This window comes from Chiloscyllium plagiosum, unplaced genomic scaffold, assembly GCF_037043375.1.
Source record: "Chiloscyllium plagiosum isolate Xiang-an unplaced genomic scaffold, Cpla_swu_hap1 HiC_scaffold_34, whole genome shotgun sequence".
In the NCBI taxonomy this organism is placed as follows: domain Eukaryota; kingdom Metazoa; phylum Chordata; class Chondrichthyes; order Orectolobiformes; family Hemiscylliidae; genus Chiloscyllium; species Chiloscyllium plagiosum.
In genome coordinates, this window is record NW_028270172.1 from 28,073,336 (window position 1) to 28,097,514 (window position 24,179).

The 24,179-nt window shown below is 41.8% G+C and overlaps 1 protein-coding gene across 4 annotated transcripts in view; it reads right to left on the minus strand.

Moving 5' to 3' along the window:
- LOC122564421 (collagen alpha-6(VI) chain) overlaps positions 1–24,179 on the minus strand; it is a 156,574-nt gene that overhangs the window by 115,004 nt on the left and 17,391 nt on the right. For all 4 annotated transcript variants that reach the window (XM_087978574.1, XM_043719260.2, XM_087978575.1 and 1 more), the window contains 5 exons: positions 22,580–23,200; positions 20,776–21,339; positions 16,490–17,050; positions 14,051–14,635; positions 4,921–5,493 (listed from right to left, as the gene is read on the minus strand). In XM_087978574.1, coding sequence (XP_087834700.1) covers positions 4,921–5,493; positions 14,051–14,635; positions 16,490–17,050; positions 20,776–21,339; positions 22,580–23,200 — 2,904 coding nt within the window. The remainder of the gene's footprint in view (positions 1–4,920; positions 5,494–14,050; positions 14,636–16,489; positions 17,051–20,775; positions 21,340–22,579; positions 23,201–24,179) is intronic.

Here is a 24,179-nt window from a genome sequence, read left to right on the forward strand (position 1 = left end):
GATTTTGTCAGTGACTCCACAAAAGTTTATGTCTGATAATGCCCACCATAGTAATGATGATTTCATAGGCTGCATGGAAAAAGGCTGCTCATGTCTTCATTAAGTGGTAAACTGAATCTGGGTACAGAGGTAGGACAATTGTGTGTACATTACGTGGACCTTTGTAATCATTTTAGTGTTACCAATAACCAGCTCCAGATTTTTTCCTTTATTCACTCGTGGTACATGGGCATTGGTGGCTGGGTCAGCAGTTATAAGCCATCCCTAGTTACCCTTGGGAAGGTGGTGCTGAGCCAGCTTCGCGAACCCCTGTGGTCCATGTGCTGCAGATAGACCCACAATGCCATTAGGGCAGGAATTCCAGGATTTTGGCCCAGTGACAATGACGGAATAGTAAATCAGGATAGTGAGTGGCTTGGAGTGGTGGTGTTCCCATATATCTGCTTCCCTTGGCCTTCTAGATTCTTGGTTTCAAAGGCACTATCTTAGATTTGTTGGTGAATTTCTGCAGTGTATCATGTAAATAGTACACACGGCTGTTACTGAAAGCTAGTGCTGGAGTAACTGAATGCTTGAGGATGTAGTGCCAATCAAGCAGCTGCTTTGTCCTGAATGGTGTCAATCTGCTGAGTGTTGTTGGAGTTGCACCCAATCAGGACAAGTGGAGAATATTCCATCATATGTATGCCTGAAAATTAGACATTATTGTTGTAAATCAATTCTTATTAATTATGGTGTGTAGCAATTTGCAAATTTATTGGCATCAAGTTATGGCAGATGAAGGGGATTTAAAATGATATTCTGAGATTGTCCTGAACCTGCTACAACATGATTTTGACCCTGATTGTAATGCTATTTGAAAGAAAGAGGTGTAAAAATTGAGTACAGAGTTTTAAAGGCTTCAGGGTTTGAATAAAGTGGTTGCTGTGGACATTAACAGTTGCAAATGCACAAATTTTGATCAGATTAGATATATCAGCTGGTGGTAGTCATTTGAATGGATTCCATTGTCATTTCTGATGATTAGAAGGATATAGCCACTCCTTATGCTGGTGCTGCTCTGGTTAAATGTATTGGCAATTTTGAACTATTATAAACGGCTTGTTCAAAATCTAACAATACTAGCAGACAAATTTAAATGTTAAAAGTAATGTTATCCAAAAATCTCCTGATAAGGAAGGCACAGTGAAGAATCAGGGTTTGTGGATGAGAGTAAACGAGGTGAACTGTATCAGTATCTCAACTTACACAGCTTAATGTACAAATCACTGATCTTGTCAACCAAGGGTTACACTTCAACTCCCACGTGGGATTAGCATAGATGGATGGTAATCAGGGTGGACATGATGGCTGAAGGGTCTCATTGTGTGTTGTAAAAGTATCTATGAATCTAGTAGCTTGTGGAGTCATCACCCTATGTGTTAAAGTACCTTTTGTTGAGCTTGTGATTGTAAGGTATCAACTGGTTTCAGGTCAAGCATCTCTACAGACAGAGTTATAGAATGCGTAAGTGTCTCTCAACCATGTGATAGTCCAAGTATGTCAGCTTGATCATGTGTTTTTATTGGGCATGGGGCTGAGTTTGAAAGGATGATGTAAAACCAGATACCATGAGGTTTGGAAAAGATCGAGAAGGCTCAGTGAATTTACTGCGTGCACATTTAGTAACACCTCAGTTATACAGCAGTATCTTAGCTTTACTACAACTTATTGGTAATATGCATGGAAGATAATGATCAAAGGTAAAAATAGTATATAAGTCGAGATGTATAATTTACCACACTTGAAGGGAATCATGAAGAGTTTCAATAACAACCTCATCGTGCATTATTACAATTGTGTGGACGTTTTTAAATCAACCCACTCAGCTACATTACAACATATGCCTGAGGCAGGTGGGACTGTGAACTCAAGACCTTCTGACCCAGAAGAAGAGACACTACCACTGAGCCACAAGAACTCTTGCTACAAGAGTACATAGGTGTGCAATCTACCATTTAAGATATAAAGACAAATGTAAATGAGAAAGTAATCCAACAGTGGTGGTATGCTTCGTTAAACCGCAGAAATTCATGTGTTGAAGGCCCACCAGGAGTTTGAGCCAGTGGTGTTATAGTGATGGGAATATATTTAAGTCAGGGTGTTGTGTAATGTTTGGAAGGGAGCTTAGAGGTGGTGGTGTTATCATGTTTCTGTTGTCTTTTCTCTTCCATGTGGTTAGATGTGCAGGTTAGGGAGGTGAGAATTTGCAGTGGAACTTGTAGATGGTACACATTAGTGTCATTGTGAGGTTGCTTGTTATGGATGGACTTAATGTTTAAGGAAGTAGGTGAGGTTACTATCAAGATTTGGCTTGGATGTCAACGAGCTTCTTGAATGCTGTTGGAACTATGTTCACCAAGGGAGGAATACTCCACCACAGTCGTGTCTGTGCTTTGGTGGTGGAAAGATTTATTACAGACTAACCCGTCTCTCACCTCTTGTAGCCACAGTATTTCTGTCACTCAATATTGAGAGTGGACCATTCAAACATGTTAACACAATTGAGTGGCAAAGGCAATGATTTAATTTATCAAAATTTTGATTACCTGGTGTATGACTCTATTTGTGTGATTCCTGCAGCGATTCTCACAAGGAGTTAAGGGCTATGGGGAGAGTGCGGGTAAGTGGAATTGAAATACCCATCAGCCATGATTAAACGGTGGAGTGGACTTGATAGGCCGAATGTCTTATGGTCTTATGGATTCAAGGAAGTGGCTCATCACTCCCCACGCATGGGCAATTGGAGAAGTGTATAAATGCTAGTCTTGCGAGTGATGCACACATCTGAATTAGGAATAAAGGAAGTTATTGTCACTTATCAGCACACACCAGAATGTGGTCTAGGTCTTGTTGTGTGTAGGTACAGATTGTGTCATGATCTGAATAATTTGTCAGTGGAACTGAACACTGCAGTTTTAAACTAACATCCCAACTTTGTCTTAATCTCATTCAAAGACAGAAGAGATCACTACTTCTTTGATTCTGAAGAGAAATACAGTTCGACTTTCCTGTCCTCACCAACTGAAAACACTTGCATCTTCTGACAGGATAGTAATACAATGCATGATATCCTGACTTCTTTTCCTCTGCTTCTATTATAGATGCTAACGTTAATTGTGTTGACTTTATCAGTGCCACAGATGAGGCCACTTACCTCAACATACAATCAGGAATGACATTGGACTTTTAGCCTAAATGATAAAGAAATGCTTTAAGCAATGCAGGTTTGAACTGAGCCTTGGAAATGTATGCTGATATTCTAATGCATAGAACTGGTTTCAAGTTTTCTAAAAGGGCTATTTAAGATAAAGATCTTGTTCTTGATTCCTGAATGTTTAAAGCTCTTTATGAGATCAGAAATAAAGTTAAGATCTGGATTAAATAATGGCAGGGCATCAAGATAACAATTAACAGAATGGAGTGAGTTACTGAAGTGTACTGGATCTCAGCATAACATGCCGCACTTGGGGCAGAGCATGGAGTAGAGCTTTTGTCATTGGGCTAGTAATCGAGAGAGTCAGGCTAATGCTCTGGGGATGTGGGCTCGGATTTGAACATAGAAGGTGGGGAAATTCATATTTAAGGGCTCTTGTGGTGTAATGCTAGTGTCCTCACTTCTGATCCAAGAGGCCTGTACACAATTGCCAGAGATACACTGCGAGAGGATCCAAGGTTATATCACAAAGCAGCTATTCCCAATTTCAGTTACATCATAATGTTTTACATGAGAACCATATGAGTGCTCATCAGTCCATGTGAGAGGTTGCAGATCAGCTGTGGATGGTGAGATGAGCAGGGAATCTAAGCTTGGGAAAGGAAGGAACATATATTGCTTCACTGTTTCTAATAGGCTGCTCCACTGACAATTGAAAATATTTAGCTTCACATTATGTAGTCAATGCTTTTATTTGCATCGGATAGCAACTTTATATTGTTTTGTTCCTCTTGTATTAGTAGGTAAAGTCATGACTGTCCTAACAGACCATAGGGCTACTCTCTCATTAGAGAAAGATGACTAGCAGTGGTTTAACCTGAGGGTTACCACACCTCAGGAAAGAGGAGAGGTTGGAAAGAAGAATCCTTTATGGTAACCTCGGCTGGTGTGGAAATTGAACTCACGCTGTTGATATTACTCACTAACCATCCAGCCAACTGAGCTAAGCCAATCCGGGAAGTTGAAAAGCAAGAATATCTGATTTTGAATTTCTGAACAGACACTTAATAAGGTATCTCTAGACTTTTTAACATAAAATTTGCTCACCAGATTGTGTCTGGAAACCACCCCCAAAACTGTAAGCTGACTACAGCCTGAGGATGCAGGCATCCCAGAAGAAGCCGGGAAAATAGTAAAGCATTTTGTTTTTAAATTGTGGAATTTCTTTTCTGGGAACTGTTCAAGACAGAACTCTGAATGCAAGTACAGATCCTGAGTAGTAGATTTTTCCTATTAAAGCCTAGCATCCAAGTTCTAGGATTCACATCCTTATATATGTATTTGTTCTTGTGCACCTTATTAATAATTTTAATTTTAGCTCATCTACTTTATTAATTACTCATTCCTGAATCATAGAACATAGAATAGTGCATTCACAGTACAGGCCCTTCAGCCTTCGATGTTGTGCTGGCCTTTTATCCTACTTCAGCCATTTAAGACTGACAGAGATAGCACCCAGCAAATGGAGTGGGGGATCGGTCTAGAAGAAGCTCCCTCTGCCCCATTCCACCAAACAAAAGATGCAGAAAGACAATGGAACAGTCTAAGACTGTTCCCAGATTTCATTGATGATTTAGATAAACAGTTGCTGAGGTTGGGATAATGGTACAAAGAGCCAAGCACAATCCTTTAAAACGTTGCATCACTGTTAAAAGTTCTCTTACCTTTTGGCGGAGGAGGAGGAGTACAGATGGTATGAACAATTCTCCTTTTAACTTTACTTAAGTCACTAATGTCTTTAATAAATATTTTTCTCTCTTGTGATCCAGTGATTTTCAGAAGCTCAGGGCCCTTTGCATTTTTAATACCTAGTGCAAATACTAGAATATTCTGCTTGTGCAGCTCAGCAGCTGCTGTAACTACACGGTCAGAAGATGTCCCAGATGCAATCACTAAAAGATACAGGGGCACTTTTTCATTGCTTTGATTTCTCTCCAGGTTTGGAAGATGGTCATTCACAAATGTTAGCGCAGCTCCAGTTTTTGTTTCTCCACCTATCTGGGTGATCTGATCAATTTTGCTCCTTAATGTATCATGTGAATCAGACTCAATCAATTTGAATTCAAATTTCTGTGTTTCACCATACTGGATCAAGGCAAACTGGAAATGATCTTTGCCAACGTTAAACAACTTCACAAAGCCTTTCAAGTCAGTCTTTATCGACTGGAAGTCACTGCTTGTTACTGCGTCCGAGCCGTCCAGAAGGAAAATAACGTCTGCTTTCTCAAGTCCACACTCTGGAAAAAATAAAGACAAGCAGACAGCATTTACAGTGAGGTAACGTGACGGGCTGAAAAAAATGTACTGAACGAAACACAGAATGAGCAAACACAGATTAATATTTCAAACATTCATAAATTTCGACTTGGTGCAAATTACAATTATGAGCCTCCGCAAGTTGGTTGAGATTCAAAGAACTTTTTTTAATTAAGCATTTCAAGGAATTGAATAAAACTACAAATCCTGGGGCTGGATTGCAGAAGCTGAAGGTTTGGAACCCATTGTAAGTACAGTTTGTACAGAACAAAGTCTGTCTTCTGCCAAAGATTTTGTGTAGACATCATTCCAGCTGGGTACCAGTAACTTAGACTGATACCAAAAAGAAAGATTATGAAGTGAACCTACTAAGGCATCACAGATTGTACCAGTGAATGCAACAACTGCATATTCTGCAGAGATTTGCCCCATTGCCTTTTGTTTCACAGTCCTACACTAATGGCCTTCTGAGGAAGTGCCTGCTTTCAACAACAGCATCAAGCATCACCTGCTTTTGCCACTGACAGGAAACAGACAGCTCCTGCTTCTAGCAGCTTGTGGAGCCAATAAACAAGCGAGGTGCTCACCCCCTGCTCAATTAAGGCATTTACATTTAAGTATGCTATCCCAAGAGTGCAGCTGAGAAGCCGTATCAGACCCAGACCATGTATGAACATTAGGTGCCCAATATTATTTTACAAATCTGGTGTCTGGTTTCAGCATTAGTGCCTATGATCCCTGTGCTCCTGTCACAACCTTGCAGAGGATGGGCAAATCCAGCCTGGTCTCGCCAATCTTATTGAGAGTTTATTCTGGCAGAAAACAGTTCATCTGCATTAAGTTGTTTTTCAGTTGTGCTTATAGAGGAGCAGATGTGTTTCACTGTAATGTCGAGAAGATGTAAGAAGAATATAAGAAAAACCTGAGAGGTATCGTAAGAAGGTTCTTTCTAGGATTGAAAATGGAACCAGGGCAGAACAATCAATTAGTACCTTTTTCAAAAAAATTCCCAAAGATGTGAAGTATGCTGAATGATAACTAAAGATTGTCTCAGTTAAGGAGAAAGGGAATAAAAGGAAGAAAAAAGGAAATTAAGACAATGACAATATATTGATTTTTCACTCCCTGAGCAACATATTTACATGCCCTATATATTCAAATTGAATCATGTTTATACACAAGAATGTTGTCCTGTTACAATTTATGAACATAATTGCACTACCCTCCCTAACACTGAAGCATGCTAAGGCAGGAAGAGATTGAGCTGCAAACACATAGACGAATTTGATTTGGTAACATGCTCAAAGTGATTACAGATGGTTACAGATTGAAGAAAAATGAATGCTAACAAATGCATTTTTCTTACACAGACATGGAACTTCAACATCACTGGATCAGCCTTTATTGCCCAACCCTAGTTGCCCTTGAAAAGGTGGTAGCAGGCTGAATTCTTGAACCACTGTATTCCATGTGCATCAGCTAGCTAAAGAGGGAATTCCAGGATTTGATTAGATTGTCTCTTATTGGAGATGGTCATTGCGTGATATTTGTGTGGTGCAAATGTTATTTGCCACTTGTCAGCCCAAGGCTGGATAATATTGCATTTGAATATGGACTGCTTCATTATCAAAGTAGTCACAAATGGTGCTGAGGATTGTGCAATCACCAGTGAATATTCCCCACTTCTGACCTTATGGATGGAGGGATGGTCATTGATGAAGCAGCTGCAGATATTTGAGTTTAGGACATACATGAGGACCGCCTGTAGAGATGTCCTGGAGCTGAGATGACTGATCTCTAACATCCACAACCACCTCCTTTTGTGCCAGGTATGATACCAGCCAGCAGAGCATTTGCCCGCTGATTCCATTGATTCCAGTTTGGCTAGGGCTCCTTGATGCGACTCTCGGTCAAACGTAGTCTTGACATCAAGAGCTGTCACTCTCACCTCACCTCTGGAATGCAGTTCTTTTGTCCATGTTTGAACCAAGGCCGTAATGAGATCAGGAATTGAGTGACCCTGGTGGAACCCAAACTGGGTGTCACCGAGCAAGTTATTGCTGAGCAAGTGCTTGATAGCACTGTTGATACGCCTTCTTTTTTTTTTACTGATAATCGAGGATAGTCTGATGAGTTAGTAATTGGCTGTGTTGGATTTGTCCAGCCTTTTGCTTACTGGACTTATCTGGACAATTTTCCACATTGTTGGTAGATGCCAGTGTTATAGCTGTACTGGAACAGCTGGTACATGTTCTAGAGCAGATGTCTTCAGTACTATTGTCAGTATGGTGTTAGGACTCTTGGCCTTTGCAGTATCCAGTGCCTCCAACCATTTCTTAATTATCATGTGAAGTGAATCAAATTGGCTGAAGACTGGCATCTGTGATGCTGGGGACCTTTGGAGGAGGCCAAGGTGAATCATTCATTTTGCATTTCTGCGTGAAGATTGTCACAAATGCTTCAGCCTTATCGTTTGCACCGATGAGCTGGGCTTCCCCATTTTTGAAAATGGAGATATTTGTCTAGCCTCCTCTGGTGAGTGTTTAGTTGTCCACCACCATGCACAACTGGATGTGACAGAGCTGGATTCCACCACTATTTATGGGATTGCTTAGCTCTGTCGATCACTTACTGCTTATGTTATTTGCCATGCAAGTGGTCCTGATTGGTAGTTTCACCAGGTTAACACCTCATTTCTAGGCATTCTTGGCATGCCTTCCTGTACTCTTCATTGAACCGGGGTAGATTCCTGGCTTCAGGGTAATGGTTGAATGAAGGATATGCCAGGAATGAAGGATATGAGGTTGCATATTGTGTTGAAGTACAATTCTGTTGTTGCTGATGTTCTCACAGCATCTCCCAGCAAGCCTGGATGCCCAGTCTTGAGTTGCTAAATTTGCTTGAAGTCTGTTCCAATAAGCACAGTGATAGTTCCAGAAAGATATTTTCAATGTAACAGCTGGATTCATCTACACAAGAACTGTGCAGTGGTCACTCTTACTGATATTGGTCATGGACAAGTAGATGTGCAACAGGCAGAATGGTAAGGATGAGGTCAAGTACGTTTTTCCCTTTTGTTGGTTCCCTCAACTATCTGCTACCAATCCAGTCTAGTAGCTATGCCCTTTAGGACCCAGAACATTACCTGGGTCACTGGATGAATAGTCTAGTGATAATACTTGTAAGAGGATTAATACTGGCCGAGGGGTACTGTCATTCCATATCACCACTCCATGGAGGAGCAGAAGACTTTGGATCTGTCACAATTTCATTTATTACAGGACAATTTCATTACAGCTACTGCACAATTTCATTTATTACAGGAGTTCCATTTCAAACGGATGAGAAAATGACTGCAGTTCCACCTGGCACACCCAGGCACAATGCCTACATGAACAACTTTGATCACGTGGAACTCCAGCACAAATATGGCTTGGTTAAGAGGAAATGGGTAACCCTTAATATTTAATTGTTTCATTTATCTCATGCAGGTCTGAGTCAAGATGAAGCACGGATATTTCATGGACGAACCATCCATCTCAGAGGAGAAGGAGGAATCTACATTGGACACAGTTTCACTTCATTCCCCATATCTCCATCAGCACCATAATCTCATGTCGCACTTGCAATTTGATTCAGTCACAAATATTGCAGATGCACCTGAGCCACTGACAGAAACCTTGATAGTGAAAGTTGTTGATAGCAAGAGGATTACCAGAGCCCCAGACTGATGATATGTGCATGAATTGTTTGACAACACAATATGGGCTGTAAGTGTAGGTATGGCAAATGGACCACCTGATGGAGCTTCCAAAGACAGTATTATGTGGATGATGGAAGAGTCTAACCAGACCAGAAACAGTGCAGCATCTCTGATGGTTGTGTGATTGACATTTTTCTTGGAGATTAATGATCTTCATGGAGATCCAGAATCAGCTGAGTGGCTTGTGGATGCTGGAGTTGGGTGCCAACTGCTTTATTTTATGGACTGGCCACCTGGATTCTCCACCAGGAACTCATCCTTCTCAGGTGAGCCAGAGGTACAAGGGTGAAGCGGCATATTCCTTCTGCATCTGGTGGCTTCCTTCAAGATATGGATCTAAATCCTTGGCACATCTGTGGATGACAATGATCGCATCAAGAAGCCATGATGACAGAAGTTCTCAATTAACTGGAGCCCTACCAGTCATCCAAGTATACATAGCAGCAAGGTCATGAAGGCCACTACCTTGCTGCATCTCTTAGGATCTCACGCCAGTGAGTTTAACAAGAGCACCTAGCTCCATTTGGATTGCACAGTAATTTCAATCTCTTGATAAGTTCTTCTTCTGTTGTTCACCTCAATAAATCTTCCATTTGTTGGTCCTCCTTGTGGCCAAAGGTGTATCCATTCAGCTTTTCATCCTTATCACAGTGCGCTGTGTGCCTGTGTTTGCACTGGGCAATGGGATTAAAAGGTAAGGCCTTATTAGAATTGCTCCAAAATTGCAACAAATCACAAGAAATAGTTGCGCATTCAGATATCTTGGGACTCTTGTGGTGCAGTTATGGTGTCCCTATCTCTGGGCCAGGAGGTCCAGTACAAGTTGCTTCTGCTCCAGAGATGTGCAATAATCTCTGAACAAGTTGATTAGAAAATATCTACAAATTTCTGCAGTACATCGTGTAGATAGTATCTACTGCTGCTACTGAGCATCGATGGTGGAGGGCATGCATGCTTGTGGATGCAATGCCAATCAAGCGGGCTGCTTTTTACTGGATGGTGTCAAGTGTTGAGTGTTGTTGGAGCTGCTACTTCATCATCCCTTGTGTGGACATTGCTGTACTCTGCCTGTGGTCTAAGGAGTACCTCAACGTGCACCATCTACCAAACTTGATCTTCCACATCCCTACCTCAGAGCAGATATTATGGTAATGATGTATTCAGTGCTCATAGCCTCCCTCCCCTCCCCCTCTATATTGCTAGGCTAAGCACTTCGCAACACATTATGCAGATCTCAAGATAGGACAAACTGAAAGAACCAATAATGCTGCAATTCAGAAATGGAAACAGAAACTACTGGAAAAGCTCAGCAGGTCTGGCTGTGAAGAGAATTCAGAGTTAACGTTTCGGTTTAGTGACCCTTCCTCAGAAATATTTCTTTTTATTTTTACACTTTTTAGTGGGATGTGGGCGTCACTGGCTGGTCAGCATTCTTATTGCCTGTCCCCCGTTGCCCTCGAGAAGGTGGCAGTGAACTGCTACAGTCCACCTATTGTGGGTTGACTCACAATGCCATTGGGGAGGGAATTCCAGGATTTGGACCCGGTGTCAGAGTGGGAACACCAATGTATTTCCAAATCAGGATGGTGAGTGGCTTGGAGGGGAACTTGAAGGTGCTGGTGTTCCCATATATCTGCTGCTCTTGTCCTTCTTGATGGAAGTAGTCGTGGTTTTGGAAGGTGCTGTCTGAGGATCTATGGTGAATTTCTGCAGTGCATTTGCACATGATACACACTGTTGGTACTGAGCGTTGGTGGTGGAGGGAGTGGATGCTTGTGGATGCAATGCCAATCAAGCGGACTGCTTTGTCCTTGATGGTGTCAAGCTTCTTGAGTATTGTTGGAGCTGCACTCATCCAAGCAAGTGGGGATTAATCCATCAGACTCCTGACTTGTGCCTTGTAGACGGTGAACAGGATTTTGGGAGTCAGGAGGCGAGTTACTCGCCACAGTATTCCTAGCTTCTGACCTGCTCTTATAGCCACTGCTTTATGTGGTGAGTCCAGTTGAGTTTCTGGTCAATGATAATTCCCAGAATATTGATCGTGGGGTATTCAGTGATGGTAACTCCATTGAATGTCAAGGGGTGGTGGTTAGTTTGTCTCTTATTGATGATGGTCATTGTCTGGCATTTGTGTGGAGGGAATGTTATTTGTCACTTGTCAGCCCAAGCCTGGACACTGTCCAAATCTTGTTGCATTTGGACACGGACTACTTCAGTGTCTGAGGAGTCATGAATGGTGTTGAAAATTGTGCTATTGTTGGCAAATAGCACCACGTCAGATCCTATGATGGAGGGGAAGGTTACTGATGAAGCAGCTGAAGATGGTTGGGCCTAGAACACTATCCTGCAGAGACTTCCTGGAGCTGAGATGACTGACCTCCAACAACCATGATGTGGCACTGCCAGTGTTGGACTGGGGTGGACAAAGTTAAAAATCACGCGACACCAGGTTATAATCCAACAGGTTTATTTGGAAGCACTAGCTTTTTGAAGCACTGCTCCTTCATCAGTTCCAAAAGCTTAAACTTCCAAATAAACTATTGGATTGTGTGTTTTTAACTTTGTTCAACAACCACAACCATCTTTCTATGTGTCACATGGCTCTAACCAGTGGAGAGTTTGTCCCCTGATACCCATTGTTTCCAGTTTTGCTAGGGCTCCTTGATGCCATATTCAGTCAAACATAGTCTTGATGTCAAGGGCTGTCACTCTCATCTCACCTTTTTAGCTTTTAGTCCATGTTTGAACCAAGGCTGTAATGAGGTCAGGAGCTGAGTGGCCCTGGCGGAACCCAAACTGGGTGTCAATGAACAAGTAGATGCTAGTGTTGCAACTGTATTGGAATAGCTTGGCTAGGGGAGCAGCAGGTTCTGGAGCACAAGTCTTCAGTACTATGGCCAGAATGTTGTCAGGGCCCATAACCTTTGCAGTATCCAGTGCCCCATCCGTTTCTTGATATCGCATGGAGTGAATTGAATTGGTATCTGCGGACCACTGGAGGAGGCCAAGGTGGATCATGCACTGTGCACTTCTGGGTGATGATTGCTGTGTCTGGTGGCTAGGGTTGGATGCCAACATTGCTGCATCAGTGAACCCTCGACTTGACTGCATGTAGACTATGCCAGTCCTTTCATAGGCTCAATGTTCCTGATCATGGTGGACGCCCATTCAAAGTGGATTGTACATGCATAAAGTTCATTCGGCAAACTCAAGGTAGATGACTGAGAAGCTGCGAGCATTGTTCGTGATACACGGACTCCCAGAAATATTGGAAACGGACAATGGATATCATTTACCAGCAGGGAATTTGATTCTTTCTGAAAGTCTGAAGGCTTTTGGCAAATTAGGACAGTATGGAGCTGTCCGTTGACTCATGATCCAGTGGATAGAGAGGTCCAAATGTTGGAGGCTGGTTTAAAGAAGCAGCCTACAGCATCAACTGAGACCAAACTATCTCTAGTGGAGATAGCTCCAGCAGAGTTGCTGCTGGGGAGAAGACTCTGCACCAGGTCAAACCTAATATTTCCATAAAAAGAAAGAAAAAAATAGAACAAGAAAAACACATATAATCAGGAGAACAGAACCTCCACAGTTCAGGGGACTGACTCTGAGCTGGCTGGCCAAAACAAGGGAGAATCTCCTCAGTTCAGGGACTGAATCTGAGCTAGCTGGCCACAGCCAGTGTGCTGTGCACTAATAAATACAGGGTGACTTGGTTAAAAGAGGAAAAACAAAGAAAAGACAACAAAGAAAAATACACATAACCAGGAGTACAGAATCTATCCAGGTCAGGTGATTGGCTATGGCCAGTCAGACCAGAGTCAATGTACTGCAAGGAAACGTTCTCTCGACTGGAGAAATTGCCTTTCTTGATTGTTTTTATTTTGTTAGTTTTGGCTGTGTTCAGCTGCACTGACCAGCACCACCATCACCACTACAACTACTGCTGCCCCAATTAAAAATAAAAATATAACCAGGAGAACAGAATCTCTCCAGTTCAGGGGACTGACTCTGAGCTGGCTGGCCACAGATAGTATTCTGTGCATAAGTAAATAAAGGGTGACTTGGTGATGGGATACTGTATAACCAAGAGATTAGAGTCTCCCCAGTTGAACACTGACTCCAGGTTGGCTGGCCACAGCTGGTGCACTGATGCAGTATTAAAATAAAGGGTGACTTGGTGACGAGACCCAGTTTCTGTGTCATTAGTTCAGTGTGTGGGCCCCAGACTGAGCTTTCATGTGTGGACTGAGCCTTCGTGTGTGGACCAGGCCTTTGCATGTGGACTGACAGCTCAGTGTGTGGTCTGACAGCTCAGTGTATTGGCCAATAGTTCAGTGTGTAGGCCAACAGCTCAGTGTGTAGGCCGATAGCTCAGTGTGGACCGACAGTTCGGTGTGTAGGCCGACAGCTTTGAGAAATGTGTATTTAAACAAAAATGCTTTCTGTATACTAATAGATGCACTATATACATGAATGCAGTTTGTTTTTACATTCAGCATTTGAGTGATTGTAGAAATTGAACAATATTCTGTAAAGAAAAATATAACCAGGAGATTCGAATCGCTTCAGTTGAACACTGACACTGAGCTGGCTAGCCACAGCTAGTGTACCATGCACTAGTACATAAAAGGGTGACTTGGTGACCCTTTCAGGTATTTCAGCACATTAACCTGGATTCTGCATGCAAATCTCTAGATATGATTGATGTCCCATGGGCTCCTTGACAGATACACATTCCATACAATCTTCTTGCACAACCAACTACTCACCTGGTTTCGTCTCATTACACAGCAGCTGAGAAATTATCGGGGATAACTGAGGTAAATAACCAAAATCTGGAGCACTATAGTAATTGTCTGCTAACTGTGTGATTGAAATAAGTTCTTCTTTGTCAGCACCAGCTATACCAATGGCATAGACTATAACATGGTCCCGCTTGAGCTTGTTGGCTATTGACTGTATGTCTTCTGAATCTGTGACTATTCCATCAGTAATGAGGATAATGAACTGTGGCACTTTGGATGTGCTTTCTCCTCGACCACCTTTCTCTTTAGTCAGAAGTTCCTTTGCTTGTTTCAGAGCCTTCACTGTGTACCTAGATCCTCGTGTCTCCTTCTGCAATTCTCGAACTGCATTTCTGATTTCAGCCTTGCTCGTGAAGTCATCAAGCTTGAATACGGTCTGTGGGTTGTTTCCATACACAATGGCACCAAAGCGAACATTATTATTGTCAACTTCAGAACGGTTCACTACTGCCATTAGGAAGTTCTTCATGCTGTCAAACTGAACTGTATTTATGCTGTCTGACCCATCCAGAACAAAGACAATGTCTGCAACTTCTATCCTCTTGCACTCTGTTTAAAAAACATTCAACAATATGTAATCAGTAGAAGCAAAGACAAAGGCAAACATTTGATATCTTAAATAAAACCAGACACTGACAAAATTCATAGCAGATCTGGAAGCAGGAAAGTCGAGTTAATGTTTCAAGTCTAGACTGAAAGCTGGAAAGTAAATGAGTCCCATTCTTATAGAAGGTACTCAATTCTGGACACTGCACTTCGGAGATGATACCATGTCTATTTATGGCATGCAGTAGAGACTGGCCACAGTGAGGGAAGGGTTAACAGCAGGGGCCCAGGAGAGAATTCATGGGCATTGGTGCTTCTCTTGTTTCCAGGCCCCTTATCACCCAGCCCACTCATGTCCCCAAACTCTGATTTTAACCATCCCCGACATTCTCAATTCTGGTAGAATCTATGTCAAACACACACTGGATAATAATGGTGAGGAAAAGAGAATAGCTTATTTTCTTCATGACAGAAACTTTACAGGATTTTTCAGGAAAAGTCTTTACTTCTCCCCCATCATTTCAGTGTTCAATGTGATCAACCAAACACTGCCTTTCATTTTATTTAATAATGAGGGAAATAAACTTAAAAATCAATTTTTAGAGGAAAAGATCTTTCTGCCCTGATTATTTCTAACACATTGCCTGGCACCAGTGAATGGCATAGGGAAAGTTTGATTCAGTGTACCCCGTAAGCAGAGTCATAGAGAAGGACAGCAGAGCCTTCAATCCAACTGGTCCATGCCAACCAGATATCCAAAATTAATCAAGTCTCAATTACCAGCATTTGGCCCTTATCCTTCCAAACCTTTCCTATTCATACACCCATCCAGATGGCTTTTAAATGTTGCAACTGTACTAGCCTCCACCACTTCCACGCAGCTCTTTCCAAGCATGCACCACCCTCTGTTTCCCTTTTAAATCTTTCCCCTCTCACCCTAAACCTATGCCCTCTAGTTCTGGACTCCACCACCCCAGGGAAAAGACCTAGTCTATTCATCCTATCCATGCCCCTCATGATTTTATAAACCTCTATAATGTCAATTCTCAGCCTCTGATGCTCCCGGGAAAATAGCCCCAGCCTATTCAGCCTCACTCTAAAACTCAAACCCTCCAAACTCAGCATTATCCTTATAAATCTTTATTGAACCCTTTCAAGTTTCACAACATCTTTCCTGTAACAGAGACTGGAAGGTGGGGGATTTACGAACTGTATCAGTGACACTTGGTAAGTTTATTAGCAATGAAAGGTTAGCCATGTAGCTGCAGGACTGCAGCAGTCTGTGGAGGTAAGGCAGAGGATTAATCCGGCCAGTGTTACCTTCTAATCCTAACCCTAACACATCCCACACCTCATATCCACAGTAACTTGCTTTTATTTTTAATTTCCTTCCCTTGCTTTCTCCCACTGATGTAGTCACACCACATTATCGCTACCTTACCCTCAACCTTTTCAAAGACAGCATGTAATGTTAATGGTCCAGAACAGGATAAGGACCAACTGTGAGCACTCACCTATGAAGAGTGGAAGCTTGGGTGACTTACTGGATGGGCAGGAGGTCTAAAGGAATGATAAGTCAACAAATATGACCATCTTAAGGAATGGAGGAGAAAAAAGCAGTAAAAATTCCAACTTGAGACACATTGAGCCAAGGTTTCAGAGTCTGTCCTCAATGACTGACACTGCTGTCTGACAAAACAGTGCAGAAATTTTCTTCACCAACAAAGCACCAATGACTTTCCAGTATTTGACACCAGTGAATGAGACTTTCACCACCATCCCATATTTGAAAAGTTTCTCCCGCTGTGAAATCATTCTACTAATTTTCAAAGTATTTTGGAAGCTTCAGAAACTCACCTTCAAATGGACTGCACACTTCGAATGATATCAATTTATCCAGGTCTTTCAGGGCATCAAAGTTTTCCACATGATAAACTTTATCTTGGGATCCTGCAATCTCCACAAGCTGAGTGTTATTAGCGTTGATGATTCCGATAGCAAAAATTGTAACCCCTTTGTCCCTGATGGCTTTGGCAGGTGCATACACCTGATCCTCCGCCTCTCCATCTGTAATCACAATAAGGTACTGTCGCTCATTTGGGCGACCCCCTTTTGAGCTATCAAAGTATTCAGCTGTATAGGTCAATGCATGGCCTGTACGTGTCTGTTCATCCAGCTGCTGAATGTTGCGAAGAGCTTTCAGAAGCTCTGCTTTGTCATGATATTGATCGAGTTGGAATTCCAACCTTGTCTGTGAGCTGAACTGTATCAAACCAACTTGGACTCTGGTCTCTCCAACTTCAGTTGAGTTGATTAAGGTTTCTATAAACTTTTTCATTTTGTTAAAGTCTACAATCCATATACTTCTTGAACCATCGATCAGAAAAATGATGTCCGCCACTTCCAATTTACTGCAGGCTAGAGGAAAATAAAGCAAAAATACGTTTGCAATGTTGTCATTTGGCATCAAGTTATTTTCAGTTACTCAACCTTCCCATGTCTTACTGACTTGATTGAATTTTTCTAGGCGGTGACAAAGGTGCTTGATGGGGGTGGGGATATGGGTGTTGTTTACATGGATTTTAGTAAGGCTTTTGACAAGGAACCTCATGGTAGGCTCATCCGGAAGATTACGATGCATGGGATCCATGGTGACTTGGCCACGTGGATTCAGAATTGGCTTGCTCATAGAAGGCAGAGAGTAATGGTGGAAGGCAGAGGATCGTGTCTAGTGGTGTTCCACACAGGTGCATACTGGGACCTCTGCTCATTGTGATTTATATAAATGACTTGGATGAAAATGTGAACGGATGGGGTTAGTAAGTTTGTAGATGATACAAAGATCGATGGAGTTGTGGATAGTGTAGAAGGTTGTCAAAAGATACAGCCGGATATAGATCAGTTGCAGGTATGGGCAAAGAAATGGCAGGTGGAGCTTGATCCAGGTAAGTGTGAGGTGCTACACTTTGGAAGATCAAAATGTTAAGGAAAAATATACAATTAATGGCAGACCCCTGAACAGCATTGATGTACAGATGGATCTTGAGGTTTAAGTCCATAGCTCCCTGAAAGTGGCCAAGCAAGTACTTTGGGTGGTAAAGAAGATGTACAGCATGCTTGCTTTTATTGGTCGGGGAACTGAGTACAAGAGTCAGGATATCATATTGCAGCTTTATAAGACTTTGGTTAAGCCACACCTAAAGTATTGTGTTCAGTTCTGGTCACCACATTTCTGGAAGCATGTGGAGGCTTTGGAGAGGCTGCAGAAGAGGTTAACCAGGATTCTGCCTGGATTAGAGGGTAAGAGCTATAAGGGGAGGCTATAAAAAACAGGGTTGTTTTCTCTGGAGCGGCAGTGGCTGTGGAGAGACATAAAAGAAGTCTATAAAATAATGAGATGCTTTGATAGGGTTGATGTTTAGAATCTTTTTCCCAAAGTTGAAATGTCCAATATTAGGGGGCATGCCTTTATGTGAGAGGGGCAACATTCAAAGGAAATGTGAGGGGAAAGTTTTTTTACACAGAGTGTGGTAGGAGTCTGGAACGTACTGCCAGAGGTGTTGGTAGAGGCAGATGCGATAGGGGCATTTCAGGGACTTTCAGATGAGAACACAGATATGCAAGATATGGAGGGATATGCACCTCGTGCGTGCAGAAGGGATGAGTATAATTTGGCATTGTGTTCAGCACAACATTGTGAGCTGAAGGGCCCGTTCCTGTGCTGCACTGATCTCTGTTCTTAATGTAAAACGACAAACTTTGTTCAAAAGTGGTCGGAAAGGTCACCATTTGCTCACGTTACTGCTGACCTTGTTGCTGCACAGCAGGTCTTATCTTTGTTGAAACTGGCAGCAGTGCAGCCAGATTTCCACGCACTGGTGTATCCCATTCCCTCAGCTCCTGTGTGTTAACGTTTTCATGAAAAAGGTGACTGAGCAGTAATCATATTTATCTCAACACCATAGCTCCGTGTCTCTCTCCACAGATGCTACTAGACCTGCTGAGCATTTCCAGCACCTTCTATTCTTATTACAGATTTCTTTTCTGATTCTTTATCTTGAAATTTTCCTCAGATACAGGAGGCGGTGGTCTGCTTCACAAGATTACTATCCTTTTTATGTTGACCCCAGGGTCGGAAAGGTTTCACTGGAAGGAAGACGACTGACCTGGGCAACCTTCCACAATAATCACTGAGCAGGAAACGAGACAAAATAAGATATTTCTAGGTTTTGGACCTCAGCTTCTGAATGGGATTCCTCATCCTTCAGAAAAACAGGTTGCTGTGGCTTGCCATTCTCCTGAAGATCTTGACCCCCGGGAGGGGTCTCTCGGTTCCACGATTGGTCAAATAATCAACAGGAATACGGTCTGCTTCAGCAAGATTTCACAGTTTATTATGATGCCGAGCACAAGTTTGTCCAGCAACACAGGAGCTTGCAACACAGAAGTTAAAAGCTTCTGTGTTCCCTGGAAAAACTGTGCAAACTTAGAACAAAGGCATTTTTTATATGTTTCTTAAGAAATACTAGACCGTTAATTACAGAATGAAGCCAATGAAATGTAATAAAATGACATAATGGACAGCAGGTTAACCCAATGATATTTTCTGGAAAATAAAGTTGTTTACTACACATTTATCTCTTTCCACCTGTATTTCAAAGTTAACTGAAACAGTTAGAAATGTCCTATCTAGCTTAAGACCATAAGACATAGGAGCGGAAGTAAGGCCATTAGGCCCATCGAGTCCACACCACCATTCAATTATGGCTGATGGGCATTTCAACTCCACTTACCAGCATTCTCCCCGTAGCCCTTAATTCCTTGTGACATCAAGAATTTATCAATCTCTGCCTTGAAGACATTTAGCGTCCCAGCCTCCACTGCACTCTGCGGCAATGAATTCCACAGGCCCACCACTCTCTGGCTGAAGAAATGTCTCCACATTTCTGTTCTGAATTTACCCCCTCTAATTCTAAGGCTGTGTCCACGGGTCCTAGTCTCCTCACCTAACAGAAACAATTTCCTAGCATCCACCCTCTCCAAGCTTAGTTAATTCCATGCTGTGAAGACTCCATTGTCTGCTTTATTTTTTATTCAGTTAGCTCAGCAAGGCAGGAATGCAACCTTTAGCAGGGTGAGAAACCATTTTCAAGATAGTATTAATTTGCAGCCTGAAGCCATTTTGTTGTTATGTTACTTTGTGGGCGGCAGGGTGGCACAGTGGTTAGCACTGCTGCCTCATAGCGCCAGAGACCCAGGTTCAATTCCTGCCTTAGGCAACTGACTGTGTGGAGTTTGCACATTCTGCATGGGTTACCTCTGGATACTCCGGTTTCCTCCCACAGTTCAAAAATGTGCAGGTTAGGTGAATTGGCCACGCTAAATTGCCCGTAGTGTTAGGTGCAGGGGTAAACAGAGGGGGGTGGGTTGCGCTTCAGTGGGTCAGTGTGGACTTGTTGGGCCGAAGGCATGCATAAAATGATTACTCCTGACAACATTCTAATTCCAGATTTTAGGTCCTCACTCCCAGTTTAGGTCTATGGTATCTCTGGGGTAAAGTATAACAAAAAGGTTGCTGGGCTCTTTAGTTTGAACTGGTTCTCAGTCACAAGCAGCCCTCGTTGTCACCACATTTCGGTTGAATCAAAATATCATGGCATTTCATTTCCATGTTGAACATTTTGCTTTCTAGACCTGAACTAAGGCCTCCCATCAACAGCATTAAAGATGCAGGTTGAGGTAAATTCAATGCTGTTTAAATGCATTTCCCCTAGGGACAGGAACCAAGGAAAACCAATCGTTACATGTCTCCAATATCCTCGACAGTATTAAAACAGAAATCTTTGCACGTTTTGTCACTTCACCAAAAACAGTAACAATTTGTCTTTGGAATTCTCTTCCTTGAAAGGCACTTTCAGAATCTTTACAGAATCTTTAAATATTTTTTAAGGCAGAAGTAGACAAATTTGTTATTACAAACAGGATGTCAGATTACTGGGGATATGCAGGCATGTGGAATTGAGGATAACATCAAATGAGCCATTATTTTATTAAATGGCAGAGCAGGCTTAAAGGAGTCTTTGTCACCACCCCATACATTTAGCCTACACCTATTCATCCTTTGTAGAATCATACGCACTTACCTTCTTTTGCACACATATCCCGTATAACATGATGTTTTATATCTTTCAAAGCATCATAGTTTGCCGAGTGAAAGACTCTTTCCAGGGCACCTCCAATCTGTTGAAGTTCATTACGTTCAGCTTTAGCCACACCAACAGCATAAACATCGACTCCCCTTTGCCTTAGTTCTGAAGCTGGCATTAAGACATCATCTTGTGACTTTCCATCTGTAACAACAATCAGGAAGCGGCGTACTCGATTTTTACGAGTTTTATCTGCTTCATTGAAGAGGTCCTTCATACGTGCCAATGCTTGACCTGACTTGGAGACACTTCCTCCGATCAATCTGATTTTTCCAATTGCTTCTTCAACCTGTTCTTTCCTTATATATGTGGCAAGCTCAAATTCTGTCTGTGTGGTAGATCCATATTGGACAACGCCAACCCGTACTTTGTCCTTGCCAATACGGAACATGCGGACTATATCAAGCATGAAATCTTTTATGTCTTTGAAATCATCAGAATTTAGATTACCTGATCCATCAATCAGGAAATAGATGTCAGCTTCTTCAGTATCCTTGCAACCTGAGGAGAAAAAAAAAGCAACTGATGGAAATCCGAACCAAGTATTTTAACCTATGATCACCTCTCAGACACCTCCTTTCTAGCCTGAAAGAAATATTTCCAAACTTCCTTCATAATCTAGGGATTACCTCTTCTCTGCAAAACTTCCTGTTCATGAACATCTTCCATGTGCCTCTATGACCAAGGCTGATCACTTCATTCAAGGTATCGAGTGCTTTTAAGTTGGATTATTATAACTACCTCTGGCTATTATTCTGCAAGTTTAACTCACGCAATTCAGCACATTATTACATTTATTGATCTGGTTTGATTTCTGCATGGTTACATATGGTCAGCATCAAGTCCAAGTCTCCTTTTTATTAGCTTTACTAAGCTATTTCAAAACCACTCTTAAGTTTTTTTGCTGCCTACTTCAATACAGGTGTAAAATACTTTAAATTCTAAATTAAATATCATTTCATATCACTCCACAATATTACACTTTAACTGGGCCATTCCCCAAATTAACTGCTTTGTTACTGCTACTTTGATGTGGACAGGCAGGAAGCTGGAAGAACACAGCAAGCCAGGCAGCATCAGGAGGTGGAGAAGTTGACGTTTCAGATGGAACCCTTCTTCAGGACTCTTTGACTGCTACTTTGATGCCATTTGCAAATTTGAAGACTCCGCATGGAATTTCTACACCCTGCTCATTTATGCAACTTAACAGTAGCAGTGATCCCAACAGCAGGCTACTGGCTACTCCTCTCCAGCATCAATGTTCTCTAGCACATAACTTATCAGGTCTAGTTTCAAAAGGGAGTTCTTCCAATAACTCACAACTCTGACAGAAGGGTTGCAGAAACAGTAGGCCTAAAAAAGTACAAATATTATTTAGGCTAACTTCTGGTGACATCGTAGCCCTCAGTTATAGTAAACAATTGAAGAGTATGAGGAAAAGGCAGGAGCTTAACATTCGGTAATAATGCTCACTTAACAAGATGTTGCAAACAGAATTGACTGAATGGCCTCCTTTTATCCCGTAACACTTCTGCGATTCCATGTTTGGAATCAATCTTTCACTCTGATGCTTTTAGCTGAATACAGTTTCTTATTTAATCCCAAAAGTTCATTAATATTCTATAAATAGTTGTGTTTAATACATAGAGCATCACTAAATTCTTTTGAAAATCAACTAAAAATATGCTTGTCCATTTAAAAACACTGTCTACTCGGAATTCCGAAAACTAATTCTTCTTACCTTGGTAAAGGTGAATTAGTTGTTGAGGCACTACTTCAGTAGTTTTGACAATCTCAACACAAATTTTCTTCTGGAGAATTTTTTGAATCAATGTCAAATTTTCAAAATTTTCTAGGTGAGAGACAAAACTTTCTGGAGGATATGAGGCAATTTCTGCCAGCTGATTGAAACTAGTACTTTTAGTTCCCAAAGCATATACAGTAACACCAAGACGTCGCAGGGCAGCAGCTGAACTCTTGACATCATCATTGGAGTTTCCATTGGTAATCACAATCGCAATTTGAGGAATCCCTGGTGTTTTTCTGCCGCTAGCACGTGGCTGAAAGTAATTGTCTTTGAGGAAGCTAACAGCAGCTCCCATGTTTGCAGATCCACCCCTGTAAGGCGTATTTGCAATGTGCTTGAGAATTTCTTCCTTGTCTTGATGTGTCTTGAAGTGAACGTATGCTGTTGGGGTATTGCTGTACTGAACCAAACCAACTCGCACCTTTTCTGAACCAATATCAAGTACCTTGATAAAATTATGGAGAAAATTGCGGATCAATTCAAAGTTTGCTTCCCCAACGCTGCTTGATTCATCCACCAGAAAAGCAACATCAGCAACTGAAGCAGTTTGGCACACTGAAAATAAATAAGGAAACATTGTAAAAGCACAGTCCGGGTAAATTTTGTGAAAGCTGAGGGCATGTTCCTGTTCTTAAACCCAGTCATTTGAGAAGCAAATCCCGGCCTTAAATAGAGCTGGAACGGTATTCAGATGTACTTGGATGTCCTAGTATGTTAAACATAGAAAGTGAACTTGTACATCCAGTTCGTAATTAGGAATGGAAATTGTTTGTTGAACCTTTATTACTGGAGAATTTGGATATAGCATTTAAGATACATTATTGCTATTTGTTAAAGCCTTGGTGCAATCATATCTAGTGTATCAAGTGCAGTTTTGATCTCTTTATCAACAAAAATTTATAATTTACTCTTAACATAAAAATCGTGCAATAAATGTTCACTTTTCTATGTTGGAGATAATGTTCTACACAGAAAGATTAAATAGATTTGGTCATATTCTCTGGCGTTTCAAAGAATGAGAGGTAGTCTCATTCAAATTTTCAAAATGCTTCCAGAGCTCAGAAGGGCAGCTGCAGAGTGGATGCTCCCCCTGGGTAAAAGGTCTAGGAATCTCAGCCAAAACAGAACTGAAAGGAGCAGGAATCTCTTCATTCAGAGGCTATTGGCTGTTTGGAACTCTCTGCCGAGCAGGATATGGAGACTCAAACATTAAGCATGATTAAGGTTGGTAGTTTTCTGCATATTTTTAAAAATCAAGAGATATGGGAGAATGCAGGAAAATAGTGTTGAGGGTGACGATCAGTCATGACTTCAGTGGATGGTGGACAGGCTTGAGGCGCTTAACACTGACTCCTCCTCCCATTTCCCACATTAACTTTTGTTAGGAAATGATTGGACTTCAAAGGTAAAGAGATCTTACTAAAGTTATACAGGGCATTAGTAAATCCACATCTGGAGTACTGTGTGCCACGTTGGTCTTCGTGCCTAAAGAAAGTCATACTTGCAAAAGGGAAATCCAACAAAAAAAAACATT